Source organism: Orussus abietinus, unplaced genomic scaffold, assembly GCF_000612105.2.
Source record: "Orussus abietinus isolate OABI.00-Male unplaced genomic scaffold, Oabi_2.0 scaffold819, whole genome shotgun sequence".
NCBI lineage: Eukaryota > Metazoa > Arthropoda > Insecta > Hymenoptera > Orussidae > Orussus > Orussus abietinus.
Genome location: NW_019394959.1, coordinates 1 through 25,394, shown reverse-complemented (window position 1 = coordinate 25,394; position 25,394 = coordinate 1). Strand labels below are relative to the sequence as shown.

Genomic DNA, 25,394 nt, shown 5'->3' with positions numbered 1-25,394 from the left:
TCACCCCCCCCCCCCTAAACACACACCCACTACAACAACCCCCTAACTCAATGATTGCAGGAGGAAAGGACGCAAGTCCAATACTCCTTGGCCAATACTTCAAGAGTCAAGAGTTTTGGTCAGTCACAGTTCATTCGAGTGAGTCGAGTGAGCCTGGTTAATCGAGTTCGGTTCGACGCGCTCCGCTCCTGCCGCTCCCGCTGTGTGAAAGCTGAATACTCTGACTCGTGTAAATTGCAAACGACCACCTCGCTTCAACATACGTAAGTCATTAACATAACCCAGTCCACTTCCATCACCCCCTTGACAATTGACCCCCACCCACTCTCCCCCTCCCCCCCTAACACACACCCACTACAACAACCCCCTAACTCAATGATTGCAGGAGGAAAGGACGCAAGTCCAATACTCCTTGGCCAAAATTTCAAGAGTCAAGAGTTTTGGTCAGTCAATTTCAGACAATCGTAGACTGTCGAGTGAGTGGTACGACTGATCATCACTTCATCCTAACGGTGAATTCGGTTAGAGTTTGGGATATTCATTGTACAACCGAGTACATCTATCAGCATGTCTGGACGTGGAAAGGGAGGAAAAGTCAAGGGAAAGGCAAAGTCCCGATCAAACAGGGCTGGTCTTCAATTCCCTGTTGGAAGAATTCACAGACTTTTGAGAAAGGGAAATTACGCCGAACGCGTCGGTGCTGGTGCTCCAGTTTACTTGGCTGCCGTCATGGAATACTTGGCAGCTGAAGTCTTGGAGTTAGCAGGTAATGCCGCTCGTGATAACAAGAAGACCAGAATTATCCCTCGCCATCTCCAGCTTGCCATTCGGAATGACGAGGAATTAAACAAGCTTTTGTCTGGAGTAACCATCGCTCAGGGCGGAGTGCTACCAAACATCCAAGCTGTTCTCCTGCCAAAGAAGACGGAGAAAAAAGCTTAAGGCAATCTACGAACATCAAAAATGGCCCTTTTCAGGGCCCCAAATAATTTTTACGAAGGATTTTCTCATTTCGCATTGAGTCTCTACCTACATCACCAAAGTAAAATGCAAATAGTTTACATTTAGAAGAATTTAGCTTCATTTGAACTTTATTTAAAATAATCTTTAACGGTAGAACTACTGGTGAATTTTTTTTTATAAGATGGGTCATCTGAAACCAATTATTTTGACGGGTCTTGGTAGTTCGTATTAAGCATATTTAGCATTTTATTAAATCGTAATACACCATAGCTCAGATAATGTTATTTTATTCAGAACAAAACAAGAAATGTTTGATATAACGGTAGATTCAGTTCCTATTCTTCTATGCAACCGTCTCAAGCTTCTGCAACTCGAAATCGGCCAATCAGCAAACGACACGCTCCGGCGAGCATAAGGGGGAACCGTTGGTGACTAAACGTCATCATTCACTTAGTTTGGTTCAGACGTTCTGAAGTTCTGATATATTACATTAATTAATGTTAAAAATTAAAAGTGCTTAAAACTACAATATGCGACTCGAATTCGTTGTTTTTACGTAGTATAAATTTGTGGTCCTGAAAAGGACCGTTTTGTTTACAGAAACGACTGCGACGTTTAACCTCCAAATCCGTAGAGAGTGCGGCCTTGGCGTTTTAGGGCATATACAACATCCATGGCAGTAACGGTTTTCCTTTTGGCATGCTCAGTGTAAGTGACCGCATCTCGAATCACGTTTTCAAGGAATACTTTTAGAACTCCTCTGGTTTCTTCATAAATAAGGCCGGAAATACGCTTTACACCGCCTCGACGAGCGAGACGACGAATAGCAGGCTTGGTAATTCCCTGGATGTTATCACGAAGAACTTTTCTATGTCTTTTCGCTCCTCCTTTTCCCAATCCCTTTCCTCCCTTTCCACGGCCAGTCATGGTTCAATCTCAATTTAAATCGACGATAACCTCAAAGAAACTTCACTCAAAGTGATGCGGAAATTTGGATTGTCGTTATTATATAGTGGGACCTTCAGCTTCCCCCACCACTCCAATCCGACCAATCGGAAGCGCACAAAACTGCACTCCTAGCATGCACCAATCCAATCACTTCACGATCCCCTCCACTCACAAGATGACGGGGCGAAGGTCTATATTATGACCGGCCCATCAGACAAAATTCAGTTTTAGTTTCAGTTTCTCACTTGTGAGGTCACGTAGACTATTTCGTTGCTGACATAAGTTCCGCTCGTTTACAAGATGGCTCGTACTAAGCAAACCGCTCGTAAGTCTACCGGAGGGAAAGCTCCCAGAAAGCAGTTGGCTACTAAGGCAGCTCGCAAGAGTGCTCCAGCCACCGGAGGTGTGAAGAAACCTCATCGTTATAGGCCGGGAACCGTAGCTCTTCGAGAAATCCGTCGTTACCAAAAAAGCACGGAACTTCTGATCCGTAAACTGCCGTTCCAACGACTCGTCCGTGAAATCGCTCAGGACTTCAAGACCGATCTGAGGTTCCAGAGTTCCGCTGTGATGGCTTTACAAGAAGCCAGTGAAGCTTACCTTGTAGGATTGTTCGAAGACACCAACCTTTGTGCCATCCATGCAAAGCGTGTCACGATCATGCCAAAGGACATCCAATTGGCTCGTCGTATCCGTGGAGAACGTGCTTAAACTCTACAAAACGTAGAAAGTACCTAACGGCCCTTTTCAGGGCCAACAATATTGTTTTACAAAGGCCATCTAATGAGCAATATTTAATTCGTTATGCCACTTGATATAGAATAAAAAATTTTTAGGTATATAAAATATTTTTTATTTTTATAATTTTTATATTTTTACTTCACATTACTTATCAGTAGTTTAGTGTACCTAGTGTTATTGTAACAGACAAAGGTACTATGTATGCTTTTTTAAAAATGATTCTATACTCCTTACACACTGATCGTATGCCTTTTCAAATCCTGTGGTGTTGCTGTCCTGCATAGAAAAAAAAATTAGTTTCAAGTGAAAGGTGATTAAAATAAAAATACTTACATAGTAAGGGTCTCGGATAACTGTTTCCCCATTTGGATCATACTGTCCAAGTAACTCGATTTTGGCTTTGCCATCTCTTGGTTTTTCTCTATTCAGTTCCTCGATGTTTGCCTCGTCCATTCCAAATATCCAGTCATACTCGTAGTAGTCTTTTAAGGTGATCTTGTAAAATGAAATATGTAATTCACTTTATAGGAATTATTTTCATTATAATACCAAAAAAAACTAAGACATACTGGCCGAGCTTTGTGGATATAATCATTAATTCCTTTCTTCCTAAGTGTTGTCATCGCTCTGTGATCGGGACCTTTTCCTGTATGGTATCCTATTAACGCTGCACTGTCGACTTCCCATGTGTCTATTAAACCTTGTTTCTGTATTTGTTCACTGAAAACAGCTTCGGCAATTGGCGATCGACAGATGTTGCCTATAAAATATTCATATCGTACATTGATCGCAGCAGAGTTTTAGGTTATGTTAGATGTGACCACTGGCTCTGCAGCTATTTCTTATTCGTTTTTTAACTAGTTTGTATTCAATGCATTTGCTCTTACTCACCTAAGCAAATCATGAGTACTTTCTTTTTTTCACTCATGGTGCTGCGGTACAAATTCAATTACTTAAATCTTGGGTTTTTTAATTTTTATTTTCTATGTTGCAGATAGATTTTAAGAAACATTAAAGAACACTGTTTGAAAGAAACGGTATGATCAAATTGAATAATTTCAAGCGCTTGACTTGAACAGCCTTCGAAATCGCTATTATCATGAAGGGGAACCTTATGGACGAAACTTGAACAGATGGAAACCACGTTCCATGTTCTAAACTTGCCCTTTCTGACTAATTTAATTATGGCTCAGCGTGATTAAATAATATTAGTAGACTTCCTGTAAATCGGGAAGGTGACACGTTGCGAATCGATCAACTGATTCATTCGCGTATCGTTTAAAAGAAGTCGTATATCTGGTGATATAATCATTAAAGATAAAACCGCACTAGCGATAAGCCGAGCCTCAGTCGATACATCAAAAAAGACCGTTGTCGTTTCGATGGTTGCTGCGAGCTTTGCTAAAATTCATCCACGCGTCAAAATCGTGTCAAGTTTATTTTATGTGTAAAGAGTCCAATTTGCATCATGTTCAAGCGGTTCAAGTCTTTTCGGCATTTGTATCGGAGGATGTTCAGGTAATAATTATGCAATATTTTATAAGCTTAACGAAGACATTAGTTACGAATCTTGGGGGGAAAGGAAAATCATCGAAGTTCCTAGAAGTATTTAATTTCATTCAATTCTAAAAGACCCGTCAAGAACGTCGAACAGTTTAAATAATATCTATAATTTGTTCCTGCACGAATGTAGACCTTTTGATTGTTTATATTTAGTAGATTCACGATTCCCTCGCGATTTCTCTTTCGATCCTAGTTCCATTTTTATAGGGCCTTTTTCTGATTCGCGCACTCGAGCGTCTAGTGAGTTCGTATTTCGCGGCGTAAGGGGCCACGCGCGCCATCTGTCGGTGGCCGCGCAAATTGGCGGGCAGGCAGGTGGACACGGATGGATTTTGAAAATAGTTGGGTGACACTCCTTCGTCGTGCGCGGACGTCCTGTCGGAGTAGTTTCTCCCCCTCCCGCTGGTGCCCGCTGGTGTCCACTGGCGCCCTCTGGTTCTCTCTTTCTCCCTCCGTCGATATGTACGCTCGCCTCGAGAGGAGTTCCGCAAGGCGAAAGGTGTTTTCTCCGAAGTGCGAAAGGATCGGGGGCGCGTTGCGTCGAGCGTAGAGGCAGCTCGTAGGCGGATCCGCGAGATCCTTTCTTCTCGCAGTGGCCTGCAGCGCCCGCGACCGAGCCGAGCACGGCACCCGAGCGGCACCCATGAGGACGATATCGATCTCGGCCATCCGAAGCTCCAGCTGACAGCTCTCGGGACGGGGCGAGCCCAGCGACCGAGGTGCGCCGACCTCCGAGATCCTACGGAGGCCAAGCCACTTTTTGCCCGACCCGTGAGTGGATCCAGAGGACTCGTTTCCGTCCTCGGCCGCGACTTCCAGCTGAGCTCGAACGCCAGGGAAGGGCTCTTTCGAGGCTCTCGAGTTCCCCAGAGACGCCACGGGAACAAGTTCGAGCCTGTCCATCGCATCGACGTGTGTGGCCATCGCATTGCCCTCTGTGCAGCGAAAGTGCTTCCGACCATCTCGCAGGTCTGCCCATCTACGATTCGAGCCTTTGCGTAAGACATTTTTCGTCGACGAGGCTGTAGGGGAAGGGAAAAGCTTCTTGGCAGATGTGGAAGCTGCTGCACGGCTCCTGAGCTCTTCTAGGACGAGGAGCGTAGACCATTTTTCAGGACTGTCTGGGGAAACTGCTGGGGAAGATAGGGGAGTGTATTTAAAGTCCACTCCAAAGTGAGCTGCATTGAAATTTTGTCATCTTGGAGAACAGGTTTGGTTACGTCGATGAGAGTGGCGAGGGGATAAGGAACAGTGGTGGTGAATTCTTCGAGCTGTCGTGAGAGCCTGGAGCGAAGGCTCGGAGGACCGTACGAGATGAGGGACTCGTTGGCTCTTTGTGGGAGCTAAATCGTTCCATTTACTGGAAGGTTCGAATAGAGCGAGTGCTTATATTATCGTTAGGTTTGGAAGTATGCGCAATGGAAGGGTCTTGGGATTAAATCGCTACGTGCTGCCCTAAGGAGGATCCGACGTTCTTGGGTCTTTTGTGCTGAGATCGGTGGGCAAATAAAAATTGAGGCAAAATGGGCAACTGTTTTAGCAGCCCTACGGACGCGGAGAAGGAGAAGCCCGATAGAATTGGGAATCCGAACGTAGACACCGTCGCTTCGCAGGCCAGTCCGGTGCCGACACCCCCACCGGACCCTATAAGGCCTATGCCACAAATACCGGATGCAGATGTACCGACTGCAAAGATCTTTGTGGCATTGTACGACTATGATGCACGCACGGACGAAGATCTCAGCTTTAGGAAGGGAGAGCATTTGGAAATACTGAACGATACCCAGGGTGATTGGTGGCTCGCGAGAAGTAAGAGGACTAGGCAAGAGGGCTACATCCCAAGTAATTATGTTGCCAAGTTGAAATCCATCGAAGCGGAGCCGTAAGTATCGATTTTCAGAATCTACTTTTTTGGTGTTCCACATTTAAGAGTTTTGTTGAATATTCAGGAATTTAGTTTTGCAATAAATCGTGATCTAAATAAGATAATTTCTTCCATATTCCCCTGGAATGCTCGGCTCATGGGGACAGGGATTTGTAAATATCCTTACGTCCGTCGAATACATCATGTAAATTAAACTCAAGGCTCGTATCTGAAGTATTTGTTGTAGTCTGTAATAGGCGGTATCGACACTATCAGAATGCACGTCACATCGATCTTTCACAGTTACACATTCGGGGTATCGGTGATTCAAATGGCTACTGTGCTTAATGGATCGCTTGCTAGCCTGCCATACAAGTTTCCTTTAACGGTTTCATATTTCTGACGTCACGAACGCAGTCCTCGTTATCTTATTAAATTAAGGGGAGCCATAACTGACCGTTAATTTTGTTATTTTATGGTTGCAGATGGTACTTCCGGAAAATCAAGAGAATCGAGGCTGAGAAAAAACTGCTGCTACCCGAAAACGATCACGGAGCCTTCCTTATACGAGACTCGGAGAGTCGACACAACGATTATTCACTCTCGGGTATATTTTTCATATTGCAATTTTCTAATAACACAGATATTGTGCCAATGTGCAAACGAATTATTATCAGCTTCGCAAGGCTGACCTCGCCCTAATTCTCGTGATTTAGAATGGTTACTTTCACCCGAAGAAAATTTATTACTCCGTCCTACCGACCGCAGGTCATTACCTGCGATAATCGGAATTACACGATGGGACGCGTAATCCCGATAATTCCAGACAATTCGGGATAACAATTGGTGTTACTCGAACTATGAATTACCGATTATCGACGATTAATCTAATTTCAGGTATACTCGATTGACTTCAAATTCAACCGTTTATTTGGTAAACGAATAGCAGCCTTTTTTTTTTCTCGATGCATCATGCTTGTCGGATTCCGATTTACGTGGTCATATTGTTGTGACGCCATGTATCGAGTGTTGTTTTGTCGTATCACTCGGCGATAGAATTGACGCATCCTGTCTGTAGATTGCAATTTCCTGTCTCTTCGAGACGTTGTTCCTCTGACAATTCCTGCCGAATTATGGGCTAAAACTACGCAGCCGGGGCAGGCGACGCCGCGCTATTATTTATTATCATTTATTTTGGCGTGCTAGAAACAATTTATTAATTGGTGGTATTCAATTGATCTTTAATTAATAATCTTTGCAGTTCGCGACGGAGACACAGTGAAGCATTACCGTATCCGTCAGCTGGACGAGGGTGGCTTCTTCATCGCGAGAAGGACGACCTTCAGGAACCTGCAGGACCTCGTCGAACACTACAGCAAGGACGCGGATGGACTCTGCGTGAATCTTTGCAAGCCGTGTGTCCAGGTAAGCGTCTTGGAGTATCCTCGTCGGGCGAGAGATCCGAAGCAGGACCGCGACCCGGTGTCGTCTAAACGGAGTTTAGACAGCTTGGTGCATGCGAGAAGTATTATCAGATCTTTTGTTTTTTCTTTCTTCTGTCAACTTTCCTTCCCCTTGATTAAACGTCAGCATCTAAGAGTGAGACCTCTCCACTTCAGTTAGACATTTAATCCTAAACAAACCACGAGAGTGCACTGAGAAAAAAAAATGTCATTGAACGGAAGAAATATTTCTTTGATCGGTACCGGAGAAATATTTTGTTCATTCAGAAGATAATTAATTGACTGGAGTAAATTATCATAATTCCAAAGAAATGTTGCATCTAATTTATTCAAGTTTATTTGAGTCAAATAGTTATTCTTTGAATTAACAAAAAAATTCTTTGGTTCAATGGCAGTTTTTTCCTCAGGGTGGTGACCAAAAGCGACCGCACCTGTCCAGGGATTTCTGGGCAAGGCAGGGTGCTCGACAATCTTCATTGTTCTCTTATCAATTACCACAATTTAATCGAGATTAAGATCCGGATCGGACGAAATCGTTGCGTCCTAATAGTAACTCCTTTAGATTCTATGACCGAGATTTCAAGTCGACGTTGACTGGTTCGCGCAATTTAGAGTACCCGCGCTTATCAATGATTCTGTCGCTGGCGGAAATCCCTCGGGATGAAATGTTCTCCGAAATAATTAGGTCGCTGTCATTACGTGCGTTACGGAGGCTCACTTGAGGGACGCTTCTCGGCGGTGCTCTTGCGCTCACGTGTGCCCCTGTAAAACCCGGAAATGACTGTAAATACTGTCCTTAATATCGCATCTTATGAGTGCATGAGTCGATTTGCATTAACTGTTATCGCAGATGCTTCCCGGATTGGCACCGATCGGACTATTTAAATGGTGCCCCTCTGTGCGCACGACATATCTTTTTATTTCCTCTCTCTAGGGTTAGAGCACTTTTATACATACGGAGAGAGAGAAAGAGAGCCGGATGTATTTTCTACAGCACTGTCTAAACTCCGGTTGGACTTTGCTTAAGAACTTACGAATAACCGCGATCGAACTCGACGATTTCCAGGCGGGAATGTCTTCGCCAAATTTGCTATCCGTTTGCGAATCTCGGCTCGTGAGGGATTAATTTCCAAATCGGATTTTCGAGTTCCCTAAATATCCGAAAGAAATATTTTAATTAGCTCGCTTGCCAAGCTGTCGAAAAAGTGCTGAATGAAAAATTTACGTGGCCGAGAGGCGATCGCATTTCTCGCTTGAAAATTCTCTCGTCGAGTCGGTCGGTCAAACTAGGATCTCGATGGGACATTTAATGAAACTAGAAACTAATGGACTTTGCGGAGTACCCTCTTTGAATAGATTGTGTTTGTTTCTCTGTTATTGCTTGCCCTACCTCCCGCTGGATTTTCTTGGTAAATTGAATATCCCAATACGAACGTAACACGTTGAATATCTCTATTTTTTTTCCACCCTTTACCTTCTCGCCGTTCTCTCGCTTCCCATCGTCTGTTCTGCATCCGCGAGCAGCACCGCCCCGTCCTATACGGAATAATGTTCCAGAGACATTAGAGAAATCATTGTCACCGTCATTTCGATTAACCGTCGCCCATTTTCGGGATCTCTCATGCGTGATCGAGCTCGCTCACTGTTCAACATTTTTGAGGGTTTTCGACAGATTTCTTAAGAAAAAAGAAAAATGAAAATTGATTTTGTATAGTCCAGCAAGAGTCGCAGTGAGTACCTGTGAGTGGTGAGCCCAGGTGTGAAAGATTCCCGAAAAAGGAAGGAAACCACCCCCTCGACATCGGCACCCCTCGTCACATTTAACACACTCCGAGTTATCAGCCTATCACTTTGGGTTTTAAGCACACGAAAGACTTTTCAAACGTTTTCCCGGCCTGTGGGTTTTTCGTCGCCGATTTATTTCTTCATGGTAACTCGAATGGAAGCCCGACATTAGGCTCCATTAAAAGAGACTTTTCGTTCACGCGATTGCGATCTGTACACCGAAACGATTAACGCGGAAATTTCCCCTATCGCGACCCAAGGGATTTATATATTTACCTTCTTCCCGGAAAGTGTGTACTTTCGTATACGTACGTACACGTGTGTGCTTGGAATCCACTTTGTATTCAACGCACTCTCGGATCTCCTCGGTTTCAATGTCTCGCACTCAAGACTGAATGTAAAGATGTAGTAAGAGTACGTGTAAGTAAGTCATTAAGCGAAATAAGTAAGTAAGACCTAAGTGGTTTACGGTTATGAGTCGAATGCAGACGTTCGATGCAACGTCGAAAATATGAGATAACGGGGTGTATATTGCAGGCACCGAGATCGTAACCGAGGTAATTAGACCTCGGGAAAACGAGACCAACGAATCCGGGTACTCGATGAGACGCTGGACTGTCTCTCTTGAGTATGGAACTGCATAACTAAATCAAACTGCCCTGAGAAACCCGACTGTCCACCGTCTAGTATTTGTATGGTTTTGTAATATGTACTGTGTATAAAATCCGTGTCCAAAGATTTGAAGATCGTGGATTGATCTCGACCGATCTTGAGACCGAGTCTGCATGCAGTAGGAAACCAGCATCTTCCATCTTTCCTTGATCTCATCTCGTGCGACCTGTGCTTGTTTTCGATTCCATGCCTCTTTTTACACTCGCCTGATGAGCTCATTTCATACTTACGTTTTATTAGATCGAATCCTGCTCCGTGGATTAATTTAACGACGCGGCTTCGTCCTTACTTTTGCGACTTAGGGCCGGTTGCACCGACATTCGAGTTAATCGCCCGATTTTTGGGGGTTACCTAACGGCGGATTTTAATTTTCGGTTGGCCTAATTTTTCTCGGTGCAATATGAGTTTCTAATCCAAGATTAACTAATCATGGTTTAGAAATTTCATACTAATCGCGGTTTGTGCAGCCGGCCCTTAAATTGGAGTCGGTGCAATCGAAAGGAGGGATTGAACGCTAATGAGTACACGTCGTTGAGTTAATCACGGGAGTTTTCTGTTTTATTCTCAACTCGATTTCAAAATGCCTGCTGTACATGAAATAGCATGATCGTCGACCATGGCGTTTGTATGGATATAAGAATGTCGAAGGCACTTGTTGACCCATTTGAACCTGGCCCCGTTAATCGTCCACTGAGTGGCGAGTTTTAATGGGGAGCTTCTTTTTATTTTTAAATTCACGTGGTGCGGTAAAAAATGGAAAAAAAAAAATAGAATGGAGAGTAGCCGCGGTTCTTTCTTTTAATCGTTACTTGTACGTGTACTTTGTCAAGTCATTCGTACAACGCCTTTCCTTTGATAACCGACTCGACTGGTTTTTATACGCATCTAGGCAAGTCCATTGTCGTCGAATAAAGGCAGATTGTTCGTTGCGGTCGTTTTAATAATTCCCCGATTGATTTACAAGTACTAGCGAGAAGGCCTGAATACCAGCTGGTTCGGTTAGTATGGCTCACGCGTTTAAACCGCTTTCAATGGTTCAAATGCGTCTACGCACATCACTGGTGCTCCGTTGTGTTACGTCTACACGTATACGAGTCACTTTCCAATTCCGTTTGAACGCAGAATTGGACAGTGCTCGCTTACGGTCGTCTAAACGCGAACACAACACGAAGGTTTGGATATTCGCGAAAATTTCACATGTAAATTTTCTATCCGGCCGAATTGTTACTTATTCTTTTTTTTTTTTTTTTTTTCAAGGAGACGTTTAGAGCTCACTGTCGGTCGGCCGGAAACATGGGGATAAAAGGGAGGAGAACAATGGGGAATTATTTGTATCCAATCAGACATTGACTGGCTCGTTTCTGGAACTGTTCCCAGGTTGAGAAACCCGTAACCGAGGGCCTGAGCCACCGCACAAGAGACCAATGGGAGATCGATCGCTCTTCCCTCAAGTTCGTGAGAAAACTCGGACAGGGCCAGTTCGGCGAGGTCTGGGAAGGCCTCTGGAACAATACCACCCCGGTTGCCATAAAGACCCTCAAGCCAGGAACCATGGACCCGAAGGACTTCCTCGCCGAGGCGCAGATCATGAAGAAGCTGCGCCATGGAAAGCTGATCCAGCTCTATGCGGTTTGCACTATGGAGGAGCCCATCTACATCATCACCGAGCTCATGAGGAACGGAAGCCTCCTGGAGTACCTGCAGGGTAGGGGTCTCTCTTCTCGGGAGGAAAGTTCCGCTGGGTTAGTGGGTTGATGGACGAATCTTGACTCTTTTCAGGTAAAGGCCGCGGCCTGAAGCTGCAACAGCTGATCGACATGTCCGCCCAAATAGCCGCTGGAATGGCCTATCTGGAGTCGCAGAATTACATACACAGAGACCTGGCGGCCCGCAACGTCCTGGTGGCCGATGGCAATATCGTCAAGATCGCCGATTTCGGACTGGCCAGGCTCATCAAGGAGGACGAGTACGAGGCGAGAATCGGGGCCCGGTTCCCCATCAAGTGGACGGCCCCTGAAGCCGCGAATTACAGCAAGTTCAGTATTAAATCCGACGTTTGGTCCTTCGGCATACTTCTCACGGAGCTGGTCACTTACGGAAGAATTCCTTACCCCGGTAAGTGAGGCCTCGGCTATTTCAAGATCCGCTCCTTCAAGGACTCTCGTATTTCAACTTCTCTTTATCGCGCCGTTCAAGGGCAGGCTTCCCCTACCTGTTCGTGTATGTGCACCGCACGGCGGATGCATAAGCCGAACCAGAGATGTGTGCACCTGCGCGTGTCGTGCACGTAATTGCATGCAGCTTCGGTCGAGTCCGCGGAAAATCCGTGTCCCACGTTTACGTCCCAGCGAGACAGGCTCAAACGGCTCGAGGCTACTGTCTATGTAGTGTTTTATGATTTATGTTTGGTTCCAGGCATGACCAATGCCGAGGTCTTGCACCAGGTCGAGCATGGATACCGAATGCCGTCGCCCCCTGGGTGTCCAACCGCCCTCTACGACATCATGCTCGAGTGCTGGAACAAGGACCCCATGAAGAGGCCGACCTTCGAGACCCTGCAGTGGAAGCTCGAGGATTTCTTCACCATGGAGGGCTCCGAGTACAAGGAAGCTTCCGCGTACTGAACCGCCCGCAGAGAATCTCTTCGGCCGTCTTCGTGCGCCAACGCGAGGTGATATTCATTGATTGCACGTCCGAGGGGACTCCTCGGGCTACGGGGGAAGACCTGCCGATCGGCATGTCACACATCGAAGTACCGGCGATAAGGATGATTATTATTCAATCGAGAAGCTACGCATCGGTTCCACCGCGTGCCGATAGTCCAGGTGGATGGGACTTTAAAGACGGCGAGTCCGTCTATCGATGATCCAGAGATTCCGGTGCATTCGGCTATGAACGCGGCGTGCGAGGATGTCGCGTTCATAAATCGCTTATCGATCGGCTATTCTTAGATCGATGCATCGCCTTGAGGCGCGGATGATAAGCGACTTGATCGATGTAGGCAGTGGCGGCTAGTCGGTCCTTTATATGCCATTACGTTTCTTTTTTCTTTTTTTTTTTCTTTTATATTCCTCCACTTTCCAATATTCAGACGCGCTTGTGCCGCAGCGCGCGAGGACGTTGCACTCGTCGGTCCCTTGTACGAAATTTGACGACCAAGGGCCGATGACGAGCATGACTTTAGATTTACTCCGTAGTTTCTGGATACCGAAGTGCGCGGGGAATCGAATGACGGTGATTCGAAAGTTTAAAAACGTTGAGCGCAGGTAATTCTATCGGGGGATGATGTCCTCGACGATCGCTCAAACGGATAAAAAATGGAAAATAATCGATGCGCCACGTCGAAGTACCGGCGATAAGAGATGTAATTGACGTAGAAAGCCGTACTTTGGCGCCTTTTCGTGGCTGCCAGTTTTTATCGGTGCACCTTTGAGTATTTATATTTACGGTTCGAGGGCTGCGAGAGAACGAGAGACAATTAGATCGTACGGTGATATCGCACTTGTCGGGTTATCTCGGAATCCTCGAGTGCTATCTTTTCGCGGAATGCCAACGAAATCACTCTTGATGGGCAGCGCATGAGCTCGAGGTATTAAATCCTGAAAGGAACGCGATTTTTTCGGGAATTTTCGAGAATGTTCGAAGCGCCTTTAGGCCTTGATCAAATCTACAAGCTGGCTCGTAGCTTCGCTAATACTTCGGTCGAATACTTCTTTTATATTTGTCGGAGGGAGGTTCCTCTCTGCGTGGACCGGAAAATCTCACTACCGATAGAACGCAGGAAGAGATATCGTATCGTAGTTTTATCACGTCAGTCGAGAATAACGCTTACCAGCAAACGGGAATACCATGTGGTTTATGTACTTCCGTTTTTCGCAACGCCTCGTTTCTCTCTCTTTTTTTTTTCCTTTTCCATGTGACCAACCAAAACCAACGATACTGGTTGCCAAATGCTTACGAGCTCGACGATTCCGAACAGGAATGAGCATATTTGTATTCAATGGATACTCCGTTTTATTATTTCTCTAATTTCTTCTCGGTCTTAAGGAGAATATGAAAACTCTATTAGGTAGCCGATTATTTAGGAAGTTATTTAGTCATTTACATTTTTAGCTTACTCAGAATTATGTAGTTTAAACAATGATTTACGGAATAATCCATAGGTGTATGTTTTACAGCTATTTTAGGATTAATTAGAAAAGTATGCATTGAGTACAGATTTTGTCATTTCCGGGTTACTCGATTTCTGGTACACCCGTTGTCAGGGAATAATTGTGCAGGCGATCGACTCGTAATCGTTGATGGAAATACGTTTTATATTAACATACCATTCGGTCTTTGCTCGGTGTTAAGTGTCAGTAGTGCTTCCGAGGATACGCCACTTGGCGAGTAATTGTCAATTTCATCGATCCGTGTCTTTTTTTTTTTTTTTTCCTAAGCGTATCGAGTACCACGTACCACGGGAAATCGCACGTTTCACTTTCGTTTTCGAGACTTTTCCTTTCTCTATCCTGACCATGGCTGCCAACGTTTTTTCGATGACTTTTATAGATTCCTCCGTTCCTTTTCTATACGAAGTTAGGAAAAGGAGAAAGAAAGCTATTCCTACCAGGAAAGGCATTTGCGATACTTTTATGTTTTTTTTTTTTTTCATCGCGTTTACTCGGAGAAATTGTTACAAATATATCCGAGCTACCGTGCTCACGGCAGACGAGGTTCTCCAGTAGATTTCGCACAATCGCGATCGAGTTGATTAATTTTATTGTACATACATAAATAATCGGAGAATCGAACTCCTTGATGAGAGACTCACGGTGCAGTCTGTTTTTCTTTTTTTTTTTTTAATCATTTCTTTACCTTTCTTCTCTCGAAATCCTTGATGATATTATTATTAATGAAATTGATGAGAGAATCCGTGGAGGGGATAACGATTGACGAATTGTGTTGTTAACACGCGAATTGTAATCTGTAGAAATTGCCGTCGAAGGATTCGTGCTTCCATTGCCATGGGGAGTGAGTCCAAGGTTCCAGTGAACAAGAAAGACAATGTTAAATTAAGGGAAATGTTTGTCACCCGAAATATTGGATCAACTTCGAACATTCCGAAGGAAAGCTATTTTGCCGGTATTTTCTTTTTTCTTTTCTCTGACCCGGAGACGCCTTTTCGACCTAGCTATGTCAAAGGGAAGCTCATCGTCCCGTCGAGAGACGGATTCAAAACTAGCCTGTACATTTAATTTGCGAAATGCTAAATGTTATATCTTCGAAGGATACGTGTAATGTTCTAGCCGTAATGCGATCTATTAATTAAGCGAATCGAGGCACGCTATTGGCCTGGTGTTTTTGGCTATTAATCGTACGAGCGTTTTAACTAAGGAATGTCTAAATGTGTCGTGGGCGATCGCGACATAAGTTTCCGAAAACTTTGGTATTATAAATGGGTAACTTCGTTAAAAGGGTAATCAATGTTCATCGACGAAACCGTTCGGCTTCCGAAGACTGAAAATCTCGGATTCACTTTGTCCGCATAATCGCGATCCCGCAAAATGCGCCGTTGTCCAAAATTATGGGGGAGAGAGAGAGAAAAAAAGAAAAAAAAAAGAAATATGTATACACATACCTGTCGCGGTACACTTCCTCTTTTTTTATATATATATTTTGTACTCTTCCAGGTAATCGATCGATTGTATATTATATACATATATATATATATTGTTGCCACGGCTCACCGTCAACGTCGTTTTGTATCGTTTTACGTCGGACGTAAGACGGGTGGAGGGGGTTTGAAATTTTCTCCAGAATCAAGCCTTTTCGAGTAATTTTTACACGGAATATGCCCAGATTCCGACTTCAATGACTTTTTTTAGCATTAAGGCGTTTCCTGTCGCGAATGACTGTCGCAGGGAGCATGTATTTTCGAAACATACTTGTTCTCGGTCACCTTACTGATTAATGGCGATGGGAGCAGATTCCTTTTCATTTTTTTTCCCTTCCCGAAAATTCCGGCCGAGTGAGACAAGCTAATTTCGGAGTAACTGAAATTCTCTTCCGGACGTTCGAACTTCCAGGAAGTATTGATTCCCATCGCTATTGTCGACGAGTTTTCTGGGTTGTAGAAAAGCAGGAAATACAGCGATTTTGAGTGGAATATCGTAAGCAGGATGAACGAATTGTGAATAAATTTAGGCCGGGCTGCGAGTCAGGCTCGAGGAGCTTTGCCTCGTGTAGCCGGTTTTACAGACTTGGCAAAGAGTCTTGCGAACGCGAATCGCGGCTTCTTGTACAGATTTTCTCCCCGTAGACGAGTGGGAAGCTTATCGTAAATCTTTTACGCGGCTAATTGCGGGGCCCTCGATATGGCGAACCGCTTTGTCAGGGCAGTTGCGAATGCGGAACGAAAGCATTTTACACTTCCCTGCCGGGACGAGGACGTCAGGGCGAAATGTCGGGGAAGAAATTGCAAAAGTATAGTGCACAGCCCGAGCTCCTCCCGTGTCGATTCGGTGATGCATTTTATCGACGAGATAGTTGTATATAAACATGTATTACGGGCTCTTAGATGTGCCGCGAGTAAGGATAAGTTGTAAGAGAAGTACTGTACAACTTAACTGGTTATTTCATCGCTTTGGTGGAGCATCAAATAAATACCGTGAAAGCGTGAGTCACTGCTGTCTAGATTCTTCCGTTGTCCAGAGTAAACTAGTTTGAATTTACCGCGGGTGAGTACGGAGTTCGAGTTGTGAAGGGGGTTCGCAGGAATCCTCAGAGATGGTGCTGATGGCGGCGGCGGCGCGGTCAACTACCTCGTCGACTAGTTCACTCGCATCCCCGCGAATAGACGAATTGTTTTCTTCCCACGTGCATTAAGAAGGAGGTTATGTTAAACCTGACTAAAATCGTAAATTTTAAAAGATTCTGAGAAAAATGTTCGAATCTGTTGACGAAAAAATCCGAGATGGTGGCGGTCGAAATATTAAACGGAAGAAGAAGAGGTCGGCAAACCAAATGGCTAAAAAGTTTGCTCGCAAAGCCAAACACGGACAAAAAGGCGAGTTAGAAGCTGATACGTATCAGTACGTGGTTCATAGTTTAGAACTTATGCAGACGGGCTTCCCTACTGACGAGGAAAGGTTGATATTTGCTAATAATTTTTCTCAAGAAGCAGCGGGCCATGAGGTTGATTACGCTCGAAACGAGGTTGGCTCGAAAGTATTGGAGATGTTACTAGACATCGGTACCTTAGAGATAATAAATAGGTTGGTCGATGCTCTCTGGGGATCTTTGAGGCCAGTTTGTTGCGACAGATATGCTAGTCATGTAGTGCAGAAAATTATTTATGTCTGTGCAGACCGAGGCAATAAAAACGAAGAAGCACCTGTGGAGGGAGTAAAAAAAGAACAAAGCGAGGACAATACTTTAAAGGATTCCGAAAGGGAGTCTTACGACAAAGTTGCACTAAAGTTGAGTAGATACGTGATAAATAATATGGAGGAATTTATGTGGGATACCTATGCAAATCATGTGCTTAGGACCGTTGTAGAAGCTCTCGGAGGATTCACTAAGAAGCGCCACCAGAATAAAAAAACTGTGATGCCATCTTTTGAATCTAAACTAAACATGAAAAAGGAGTATACCGAATTACTCGTTGACTTCTGTAAAAGGATTTACAAGTGGCCTCAGTTTCCACAGCTGGGTCAAGATGAACTGACTTCTGGTCTTCTTCAGGTTGTGCTATTATCTCTGAAAGGGGTTGACAGTACTTTGGGTGATACCATAATTAAAAGAATAACTGAAAGTTGTTTTACCGACAATGAAGGGGAACAGCTTTCTAGCGCCTTTCAGTCAGAATGTTATGTCAGGCTGCTCGAAGCTTGCTTGATGGCAGCAGGGCCTGATATTTATAACTTTATTTACGAGAAATTCTTTGCTGGTCACCTTTATCAACTTTTGAAATCGGAAGGAACTGCTTTCAGTGTACAACAGTTATTAGACAACTGTGAAATTAAAGAAAAGTTGGAAGGAATAAATGAAGAATTGTTTGATCACTATGAGTCAGTTTTGAAGGATGGACCACATAAAATCTTGGTTAACACAGCTAATGCATGTAAGCGACTACATACTGGTCAAGGTGCATTCTTCAAAGCACTCACTAAAGCATTACATTGTGAAGAAGAAGGAAAATCGGAAGCAAATTCGGAAATAATAGAGTGTATTGCTTCATTGAAGGGTAAAGAGATGATAGAAAAATTAAAACAAGACAAGAATGAAAATATCCCTGTACAAGTATATGGAAGTTTAATATTACAAGCGATGCTTAATTTCAACAAGCCAATAAAAATCGTGAACGGTCTGTTGGCTATGCCTGTCGAAAAATTTATGCATCTTATTACTGACCCGAGAGGAAGTCATATAATAGATGCATTCATGACCGGTCCTTACATAGGTGTAAAGAGTCGAGAGAAGTTGGCCAGGAAGTTACGAGGTAACTGGTCGCAACTTGCTGTCACAACTCATGGTTCTAGATGTTTAGAAAAAATCTGGTCATGGGCCCAGGGGGAACAGAAAGTAATCATAATGGAAGAACTAGCAGCATCGGGGGAAGCTTTACGGTCCACAAAATGTGGCAGCATTATTTCATCGAAATTCAATGTTCCTCTTTTTGTGCGCAGCAAGAAAGATTGGATGGAGTCGTTTGAGAAAAAGGAAACCATTCAAACTTTGTTTGCTGATATCCTTGGGGAACCGAAAAAAAAATAATTTGACTCTCCTCTCAAATACAATGCAGAACATTTTATACACTTGATTGTTTATATTGTAATAAAAATGAAATACCTTTTTTACAATAGCTCTGGTTGATAAAGGTGGCACTGCGATTTAGTGACCATACCATGTAACGAGTAAACCTATCATTACACCGTAATTTGTGTAATATGTTTTCTATGAATATTTTTTAATTGATGTTACCAACTTGTGGAAACGCATGCAATTACAATTACTGCCATCATGTGGCGCTAGCTCATTCGAACCTCTCGCAAAACTTGAAGTTCTCACCGCTAGATGGCACCACCATTGAGTTACAATTTCACTTTAGAATACCAGACTATACACGACTTGCACGTTTCCCTGAACTCCAATTTTATCTGTAAAAATTCGGGTAATATTTCGAGAATATTTGCAGTTAAGCTCGTTGCGACCCGAGGAAATTTTTATTAATGTACACGGGACCGAATTAGTCGTACAATCAGTATATCCTCCATTAGCAAGGCTGTGAATGCGACTAATTACGTCACTTGCTCGAAGTCTTTCCAGATGTCGAGTTCAACGTGTGACCGGAGGACACATTACGCAACGAGTAACGAAAGTTATTCATGGATAAGCAAACTCGGCGAAAAAGTGCACGCAAAATATAGTGCACTAAAAATCGTAGGAAGTCGTTCTGAACATTTCCAAACGTACATAATTTAAGAACTATTCAAAGCGAATTATATTGGTATTAACGGTTCGATTAAAATTTTTAGATTGCTGAGATTGATTTATTCCGTTTAACGGGCATTTTCTCGGTCGGGGGAGGACGAACTTTTTTTGTCATTAACGAAGATTCGCGTACGCTCACGTACGGCAGGAGTATGCAAGAATTTCTCTCTATAGGGTGTTTTTTTCCCGCGGTGGAGTCTCGCCAAGGCTAAAAATTCGACCTCCGGGCGTTTCAGCCAAGGCTCTCGGCAAGTGCAGTAAATTAGTCGCAACGTTCGAAGAGTAAATTAGCTGCAACGTTGATTCCGCGCTCGTTAAAACGCGCGCCGACGCGACTCGTCTCGCTCTCGCTGTGGACGTTGAATAGCGACGCGTGCGTCGCTTCGACGAAGGAATTAACGGGATGCATTGCGTGCACACCACGCCGTATTCAATGGGCCTCCATTCACGCGAGCGCCCTTTCGTTTAAACGGGAAAAATGTTTCCTTTCGTCATCCTTCGTGAGAAGGCCGACGAAATTCCAAGATGGCGGATGATTACCTCAGCGGAAAGGAGAAGCGAAGCGAGCGACTTAAAACCCCTAGTTTTAACTTAAGTTAATCTATAAAAGTGTCTCAATGTCCAGAGAACGATTCTCCGCATAATTGTAAATCGGCAAAGGTACAGGGAATTTCCTAAATCGTGTTATATATCATTTTTATCTCGAGGTGTATCCATAAATCATTTCCATGATAGCTATGGAAGCTTTCAAAAATGCGAGTTACTCGATTCTATTTATTTGTCTCATATTCTATTTTCCTCATTTACAGGGCATTTTTACGAGGGCGAAGGGACTTCTTTTTCGGAGTTTCAAGATTCGCCTCGGCGCCTCCACCACCACGATGCATGCAAGACGAGGCGCGAGTAGACGGCGGTGCGCCGTCGTTCGGGTCTTGCTGGTTTTATTCACCGCTCGAAGCACCGGCTGCGTGCCATGTCGGGCTTATTAATATAGAGGGTACATTGTTCCCTGGCTCCGAGAGTGTATTCTAGGTTTATGTAACCGCGAACGGGTTCAACGCAGCCGGGGACGCCGCGACTTTGCGCGCTGCGCGTCGAGAGGTCGGCCAGCCGCGGACGGAGTCGCTGTTGGCTGCCGGAAATCGTCGAAATTACGGAAATTGCGGAAAGGGCGGCGCTAAATAGCCCGCTGGACCATTCGAGGGCATTCCTGTATCCACTCGGTCGGAATCCCATCGGGAGTTTTCCTCGTGTCGGAAGAAACAGTCGTTGTGCCATGCTGCGAGACCTGACGTCGCCTCGTCAGTCATGGACGCGCTCTTGAAGATTCTGCCGGTGTAAGTAGGCTGCGATGAAAAATAAATATATCTGCTCTTAAACTGAAATATAGGATATTATCATTAAATTGAAGTAATAGGAAATATTGTCTCACCAGTGTTATTAATCATTGCACCCTCCGCAGCGTACTGAGTCTCCCAGGCCTGACCCAGGGCAACGTTTCTTCGGGAGGATTCGCCCGTGAGGATGGCTATTACCTGGACTCGGTAGAGGAGTTCCTGCCGGCGGTCTCCTCGCCGGAGACTCTGGAGTGTCCTTCCGCAAACGTCATCCGGACGCGATATAAATGCCGGAATCCTGAGGGAGAGTGGATCGACTGTTCCAGGATGCACTGCTGTCCTGGATACACGCTCGTGGGTGCCAGGTGTCTCCAAAATGGGAGCGATCCCTGTTCCCTGGGGATCTGCGAGCAGCGGTGCACTCTTCTTCTCAGAAGAGTCGTCTGTACCTGCTGGGACGGCTACAGGTATTCGTCTTATCTCTTTCATGGAATATATCTACGCGGTGATACCAATTTGATCTTAATCGGTACAATTAAAATTTCCCAAAAAAGCTAAGTGCGGCTATTGCAGAGCGTAAGTGGGGAAGTGTATATTTAAGGAAGATGTTAGCTTTCCACGATACAGGAGATTTTATTTGTTAAGTAAATTTTTAAGTAAATACTGATTTTAATTTCAAAGGTTCCGCCCCGAGAGGCAGCGACGAGGCATTAAGCCGGTCTGCGTTGACGTAGACGAGTGTAGCGAAGGAACCGCGAATTGCGAACACACTTGCAGCAACTCACCTGGAGGTTTCACTTGCAAGTGCAACGATGGTTTCGTCCTTAAGGCTGATAACAAGACCTGCGAAAGGATCCTCGAGGTAGTCGAATCCGGGACCACGGAAAAGGGACCTTCCGATAGTAGCGATGATAACCCCGGCGTCGTTGCTGCTGCTTCAAGGTGCTACGCCAGCTGCGACACCGTACTTCGTTTGCAGGAAAAGGTGAAAACCGCATGAAACTTTCAAAGAAAATTTCGGCTCCCCCAAAGAAGGCTGTGATAAAATGCCTAGCTTATTTTTTAATCGAATTTGCAATAACGCAGTTCCTTTTTCATTCACCTCGACAGGTACGAAGGCTACAGGAAAGGATCTCAGTTTTGGTGAACAGCAGAGTTTCGACATCTTCAGGATCCACGGGAAACCGTGGATTTTCTTTTCCAGGCGATGACATCTCTTCGGCATCGGAGGCCTACTCGAGGGAAAACGAGCGCACTTATTCCATCCTCGATAGTTTTGTTCAGACAGACAACGAATATTGCAAGTGTCAACGTGGACCCATAGTAAGTTACTTATTTCGTTTAGCATGGCATAAATGGCGATTTCTAAACAATCTTTATTACGTGATTCTTTGGTTAACGTTGGTTCGTCCTTGTTTAGGGTCCCCCAGGTCCTCCAGGAGTAGCCGGGCAGAAAGGCGAGCCCGGGGAAAAAGGACCCAGGGGTCAGAAAGGTGCCACCGGGAGCTTCAATTTTTTGCTCCTCCTGCTGGCCGACGTCAGGCATGACATTGTCCTGCTCCAAGAAAAGGTTTTCCAAGGTGAAACGTGAGTAGTTTGCGGATCCGTTTCCCGCCGCGTTTTGCACGTATGGCCCCAGGTAACGAGTATCGTGTGAACGCTTGCATTAAAAAATCCTACACTCCTTGAGACACCGTCGCGATTCCACAATTAACCGCCGCAGTGATTAAAAAACCCCACCCAATTGTTTCCAACCCCTAGGCCGCCGAAGTTCGACTTTCAAGCAGCCCTGAAGAAGCGTCGGATCGGCAAGGAGAGGACCAAGGCCTCGAAGCACCAAGGACCGTCCCGGAAAACCATAGAGGACTTCCAGGCCACGAAAGCTCTAAAACTGTCCGACTACATCCTGGAAGAAGACCTGGTCGAAACTTCCGGCGAAGACGTCGATCAGTACGAAGAAACCGAAACGTGAACGCTGTTCTTCTTCTATCCCAACCTGGACGCGATTCTCGAAGAGCGCGATCTTCCAACGCTATCCAAGTCTTTATATGTAACGGATGGGTGCAGACGCAATAATTATTGACCCTGTTTAATTTCTCAATGCGTGGATTAATTTACAAACGTCAATTGAGATTGCGAGTGCACTGCATCTGGACTGCGTTTATTCATAGTAAAGGGGTTGAGGATGCCAAGAGACGTGGAAAGGGAAAAATAGGAAGAAGGATGTTGCGTGCGAAGAGGGGGTTAGCCTCTTCTTGGAGGGGGGCACATTCTATTCGCGTCTATATTATGGAACGTGGTACACCCCTTCGGTGTATCCACCTAAAGGGAACCTCGGCTCTGCCTATCGGTGGGCTTAGAAGGGAGGGCTCTACGGCGCTTGCGTTTGCAACTGTTGCTACATCGGGCCTCCGACTCGTATTGGTCGATGCAGGCTGGTCCTGCCGAGTAAATCCGACATATCAACCCTCGTAACCACGCCCCGTCATCCCTGCCTTCCGCGGGTGGCCGCGCCATTCACCTCTTCACCCTGCGGAGTTTTGCAGACGCGACGATGGCCCGATGGGATGACGCATCGACCGAGCGCTGTTAACTAGAGATGGGGTAAATGTCTATCGTCGAGGAGCTGGGAAAATACAGAGAAAACAATAGACACAGTAACTACGGACCTGGACTCCAAAAAAGAAATTTAAAACCTAGACCACGGGAAAACCAGAGTATCTCCCTGGAGAATTAATTAATCCCAACGTTTAGAATTTTGCCAAAGCGTGAAAATAAGGGATTGGCTATCAAACAGCGAGATTAAATATTAATTATTCGGGAACACCGAGGCAAACTCCGGTAGAAGTGCAATATAAATGTAAAGAGGCGTCGTGGCGGGCTTGTCGGATTTTCTTCGAGTTGGTTACCTGGATTTTTTATATGCGCATTTATGCGTCGGTTGTTTAGCCTAGGTAATAAGGTATATTTTAAGACGATCGTTATTCCGGGCAAATCGAATCGCGGAACGACCGGTTAGGTGGCTCGATCTTTGCGGGCTGTTTCGACGCCTTTCCGCCAGTCAGCGTTCACGCGGAAATCGACGCGGGGTGCGGAGACCTCCAGGTATCGGCGACGAGTCGGAGTGCCCGAGAATATCGAGCAAAGCTCGCCGGAAATAAAAAATTACCTCGGGGGAAGAAAGAGCGCGCCTCGGATTTCTCGCCCTTGCTGTAATGGCTCGCTCGCGAGGCCGCCCCCTGCTCGGCCTGGCGCAAGCCGGAAGGAGGAAGTGGTTCCGGACTTGTCAACCGACTACTTAGCCAAGTCGCTCGTTTCCCCGAGTGGATGTCGACCTACTTTGGTCCTGTGTGTAGTACCCGTGCGTTAATTTGTGCTTTTCATTAGGCCGCGCGGAGGGTGGCATTGATCGATGCTCCGAGCCGATCGCACGGTTCCCTAATGGGGAACCGGAAGTCGGGGCTGAACGGGGACTGCATCGCCGATCCCCGGGATTAATCGCACCCGGTTACCTGTAAATCCGTGCCGGAAACGCCCCGAAGCTCCCCGGGTCGCCGGCGTCCTCGAAATCCTACCGGAATCCTCGGAATTACCGAAAGATCCGCAGACCGGACTCGCCGCTCCGAAGGCGACGAATTCGCTACGGCACACCCCCGCTTTGTCGATCCCTCTGGAGGGTGTCTGTTCTGGACACGTCGATAAAAAGTAGAACATCAAAGGGATCGTTACAAGGGTGAAGAAAGTCCGACCCGGCCTGGCCCTGCTTTCTTTCCGCCCTCTCGTGCTCGCCCAGATTACAACCCCTTACGACCCTATGGAAAAAGAGTTACTCCAAGGGCGCGTGTCGCTTGCAGTCCTTCCGCACCCGTTAAACGGAGTTTCGCATCCCGTTGCGGATAACAAGGCGATAGTTTATAAATCCTCCTCCCGAGAGCGACCAAGAGTAAATACTCTCGGCCATCTACTTAATGTCTCGCGCATCCTAGAAAAGAAATTGTAATACCATAGTTTCTCTTGACGCCGAGCGAATTATGCACTAACCGATAACGTGAAAATTCGATGGAAAGGGACGACTCGATAGCTCGATGGTTGGATACGTTTCGGCGAATTTTGGGTTTGTACCGATCGATTCCTGGTTTTCCCATTTTCGGGAGATCGCCGCGAGGCAGATCCGACTATCCGGACTCGCGCGGGCAGGTAATCGCGGGTAATCCCTCGTAATCGCTCACGAGGGCGTAAAGACTTATACTTGGAGGCACACTGGCGGTCGCATATCGAGATCTCGCGTCTGTGGTTGAAGGGTCGCGGATAAAATATAGTCGAAATCGAGTAAGAGAGCGAGAGGGCTTTTAGCTTTGACCGTTTCATCCAGTGGGCACGGCCATTACGCCAGCCCCGTGATATAGGTATATCTATATCCGTCACTTTTTCGCCTCGACTCCCTTCCAGCCGGAGTTAAAAAATGAGCCCGAACATTATTTTTGCGCCCCCTTTTGCCGCGATCCGGCTGACCGGTCCACTCGTTCCGCGACCCGGCCGGCTTGCGATCTGCCGCATCAGCGGATGTGCAAAATGAATAAAAAA

The 25,394-nt window shown here is 45.6% G+C and overlaps 7 protein-coding genes across 7 annotated transcripts; 5 read left to right on the top strand and 2 right to left on the bottom strand.

The window, feature by feature from the left end:
- Positions 1-152: 152 nt before the first annotated feature.
- Positions 153-942, top strand: LOC105701634 (histone H2A). The gene is made up of 2 exons (XM_012428535.2): positions 153-263; positions 449-942. The coding sequence occupies exon 2, from the start codon at positions 568-570 to the stop codon at positions 940-942; it is 375 nt and encodes a 124-aa protein (XP_012283958.1). The 5' UTR covers positions 153-263; positions 449-567.
- A 343-nt stretch (positions 943-1,285) lies between these two features.
- LOC105701868 (histone H4) lies at positions 1,286-1,935 on the bottom strand. Its single transcript, XM_012428994.2, has one exon. It carries the CDS (start codon positions 1,888-1,890, stop codon positions 1,579-1,581), a length of 312 nt encoding a protein of 103 aa, XP_012284417.1. The 5' UTR covers positions 1,891-1,935; the 3' UTR covers positions 1,286-1,578.
- Positions 1,936-2,157: 222 nt separating this feature from the next.
- LOC105701852 (histone H3) lies at positions 2,158-2,700 on the top strand. Its single transcript, XM_012428972.2, has one exon. The coding sequence runs from the start codon at positions 2,212-2,214 to the stop codon at positions 2,620-2,622; it is 411 nt and encodes a 136-aa protein (XP_012284395.1). The 5' UTR covers positions 2,158-2,211; the 3' UTR covers positions 2,623-2,700.
- A 59-nt stretch (positions 2,701-2,759) lies between these two features.
- On the bottom strand, positions 2,760-3,982 carry LOC105701851 (low molecular weight phosphotyrosine protein phosphatase). The gene is made up of 4 exons (XM_012428970.2): positions 3,544-3,982; positions 3,222-3,412; positions 2,986-3,147; positions 2,760-2,928 (listed from the first exon to the last, which is right to left on the bottom strand). The coding sequence occupies exons 1-4, from the start codon at positions 3,578-3,580 to the stop codon at positions 2,848-2,850; spliced, it is 471 nt and encodes a 156-aa protein (XP_012284393.1). The 5' UTR covers positions 3,581-3,982; the 3' UTR covers positions 2,760-2,847.
- Positions 3,983-4,032: 50 nt separating this feature from the next.
- Positions 4,033-16,660, top strand: LOC105701833 (tyrosine-protein kinase Src42A). Its single transcript, XM_012428940.2, has 7 exons — positions 4,033-4,170; positions 5,756-6,097; positions 6,565-6,686; positions 7,341-7,504; positions 11,377-11,704; positions 11,779-12,114; positions 12,415-16,660. Exons 1-7 carry the CDS (start codon positions 4,121-4,123, stop codon positions 12,621-12,623), a joined length of 1,551 nt encoding a protein of 516 aa, XP_012284363.1. The 5' UTR covers positions 4,033-4,120; the 3' UTR covers positions 12,624-16,660.
- Positions 16,661-16,734: 74 nt separating this feature from the next.
- Positions 16,735-18,844, top strand: LOC105701629 (nucleolar protein 9). The gene has a single exon (XM_012428526.2). The coding sequence runs from the start codon at positions 16,924-16,926 to the stop codon at positions 18,754-18,756; it is 1,833 nt and encodes a 610-aa protein (XP_012283949.1). The 5' UTR covers positions 16,735-16,923; the 3' UTR covers positions 18,757-18,844.
- Positions 18,845-20,578: 1,734 nt separating this feature from the next.
- On the top strand, positions 20,579-23,993 carry LOC105701888 (collagen and calcium-binding EGF domain-containing protein 1). The gene is made up of 6 exons (XM_012429027.2): positions 20,579-20,810; positions 20,936-21,277; positions 21,492-21,795; positions 21,921-22,133; positions 22,231-22,397; positions 22,572-23,993. Exons 1-6 carry the CDS (start codon positions 20,782-20,784, stop codon positions 22,780-22,782), a joined length of 1,266 nt encoding a protein of 421 aa, XP_012284450.1. The 5' UTR covers positions 20,579-20,781; the 3' UTR covers positions 22,783-23,993.
- The last annotated feature ends 1,401 nt before the right edge of the window (positions 23,994-25,394 follow it).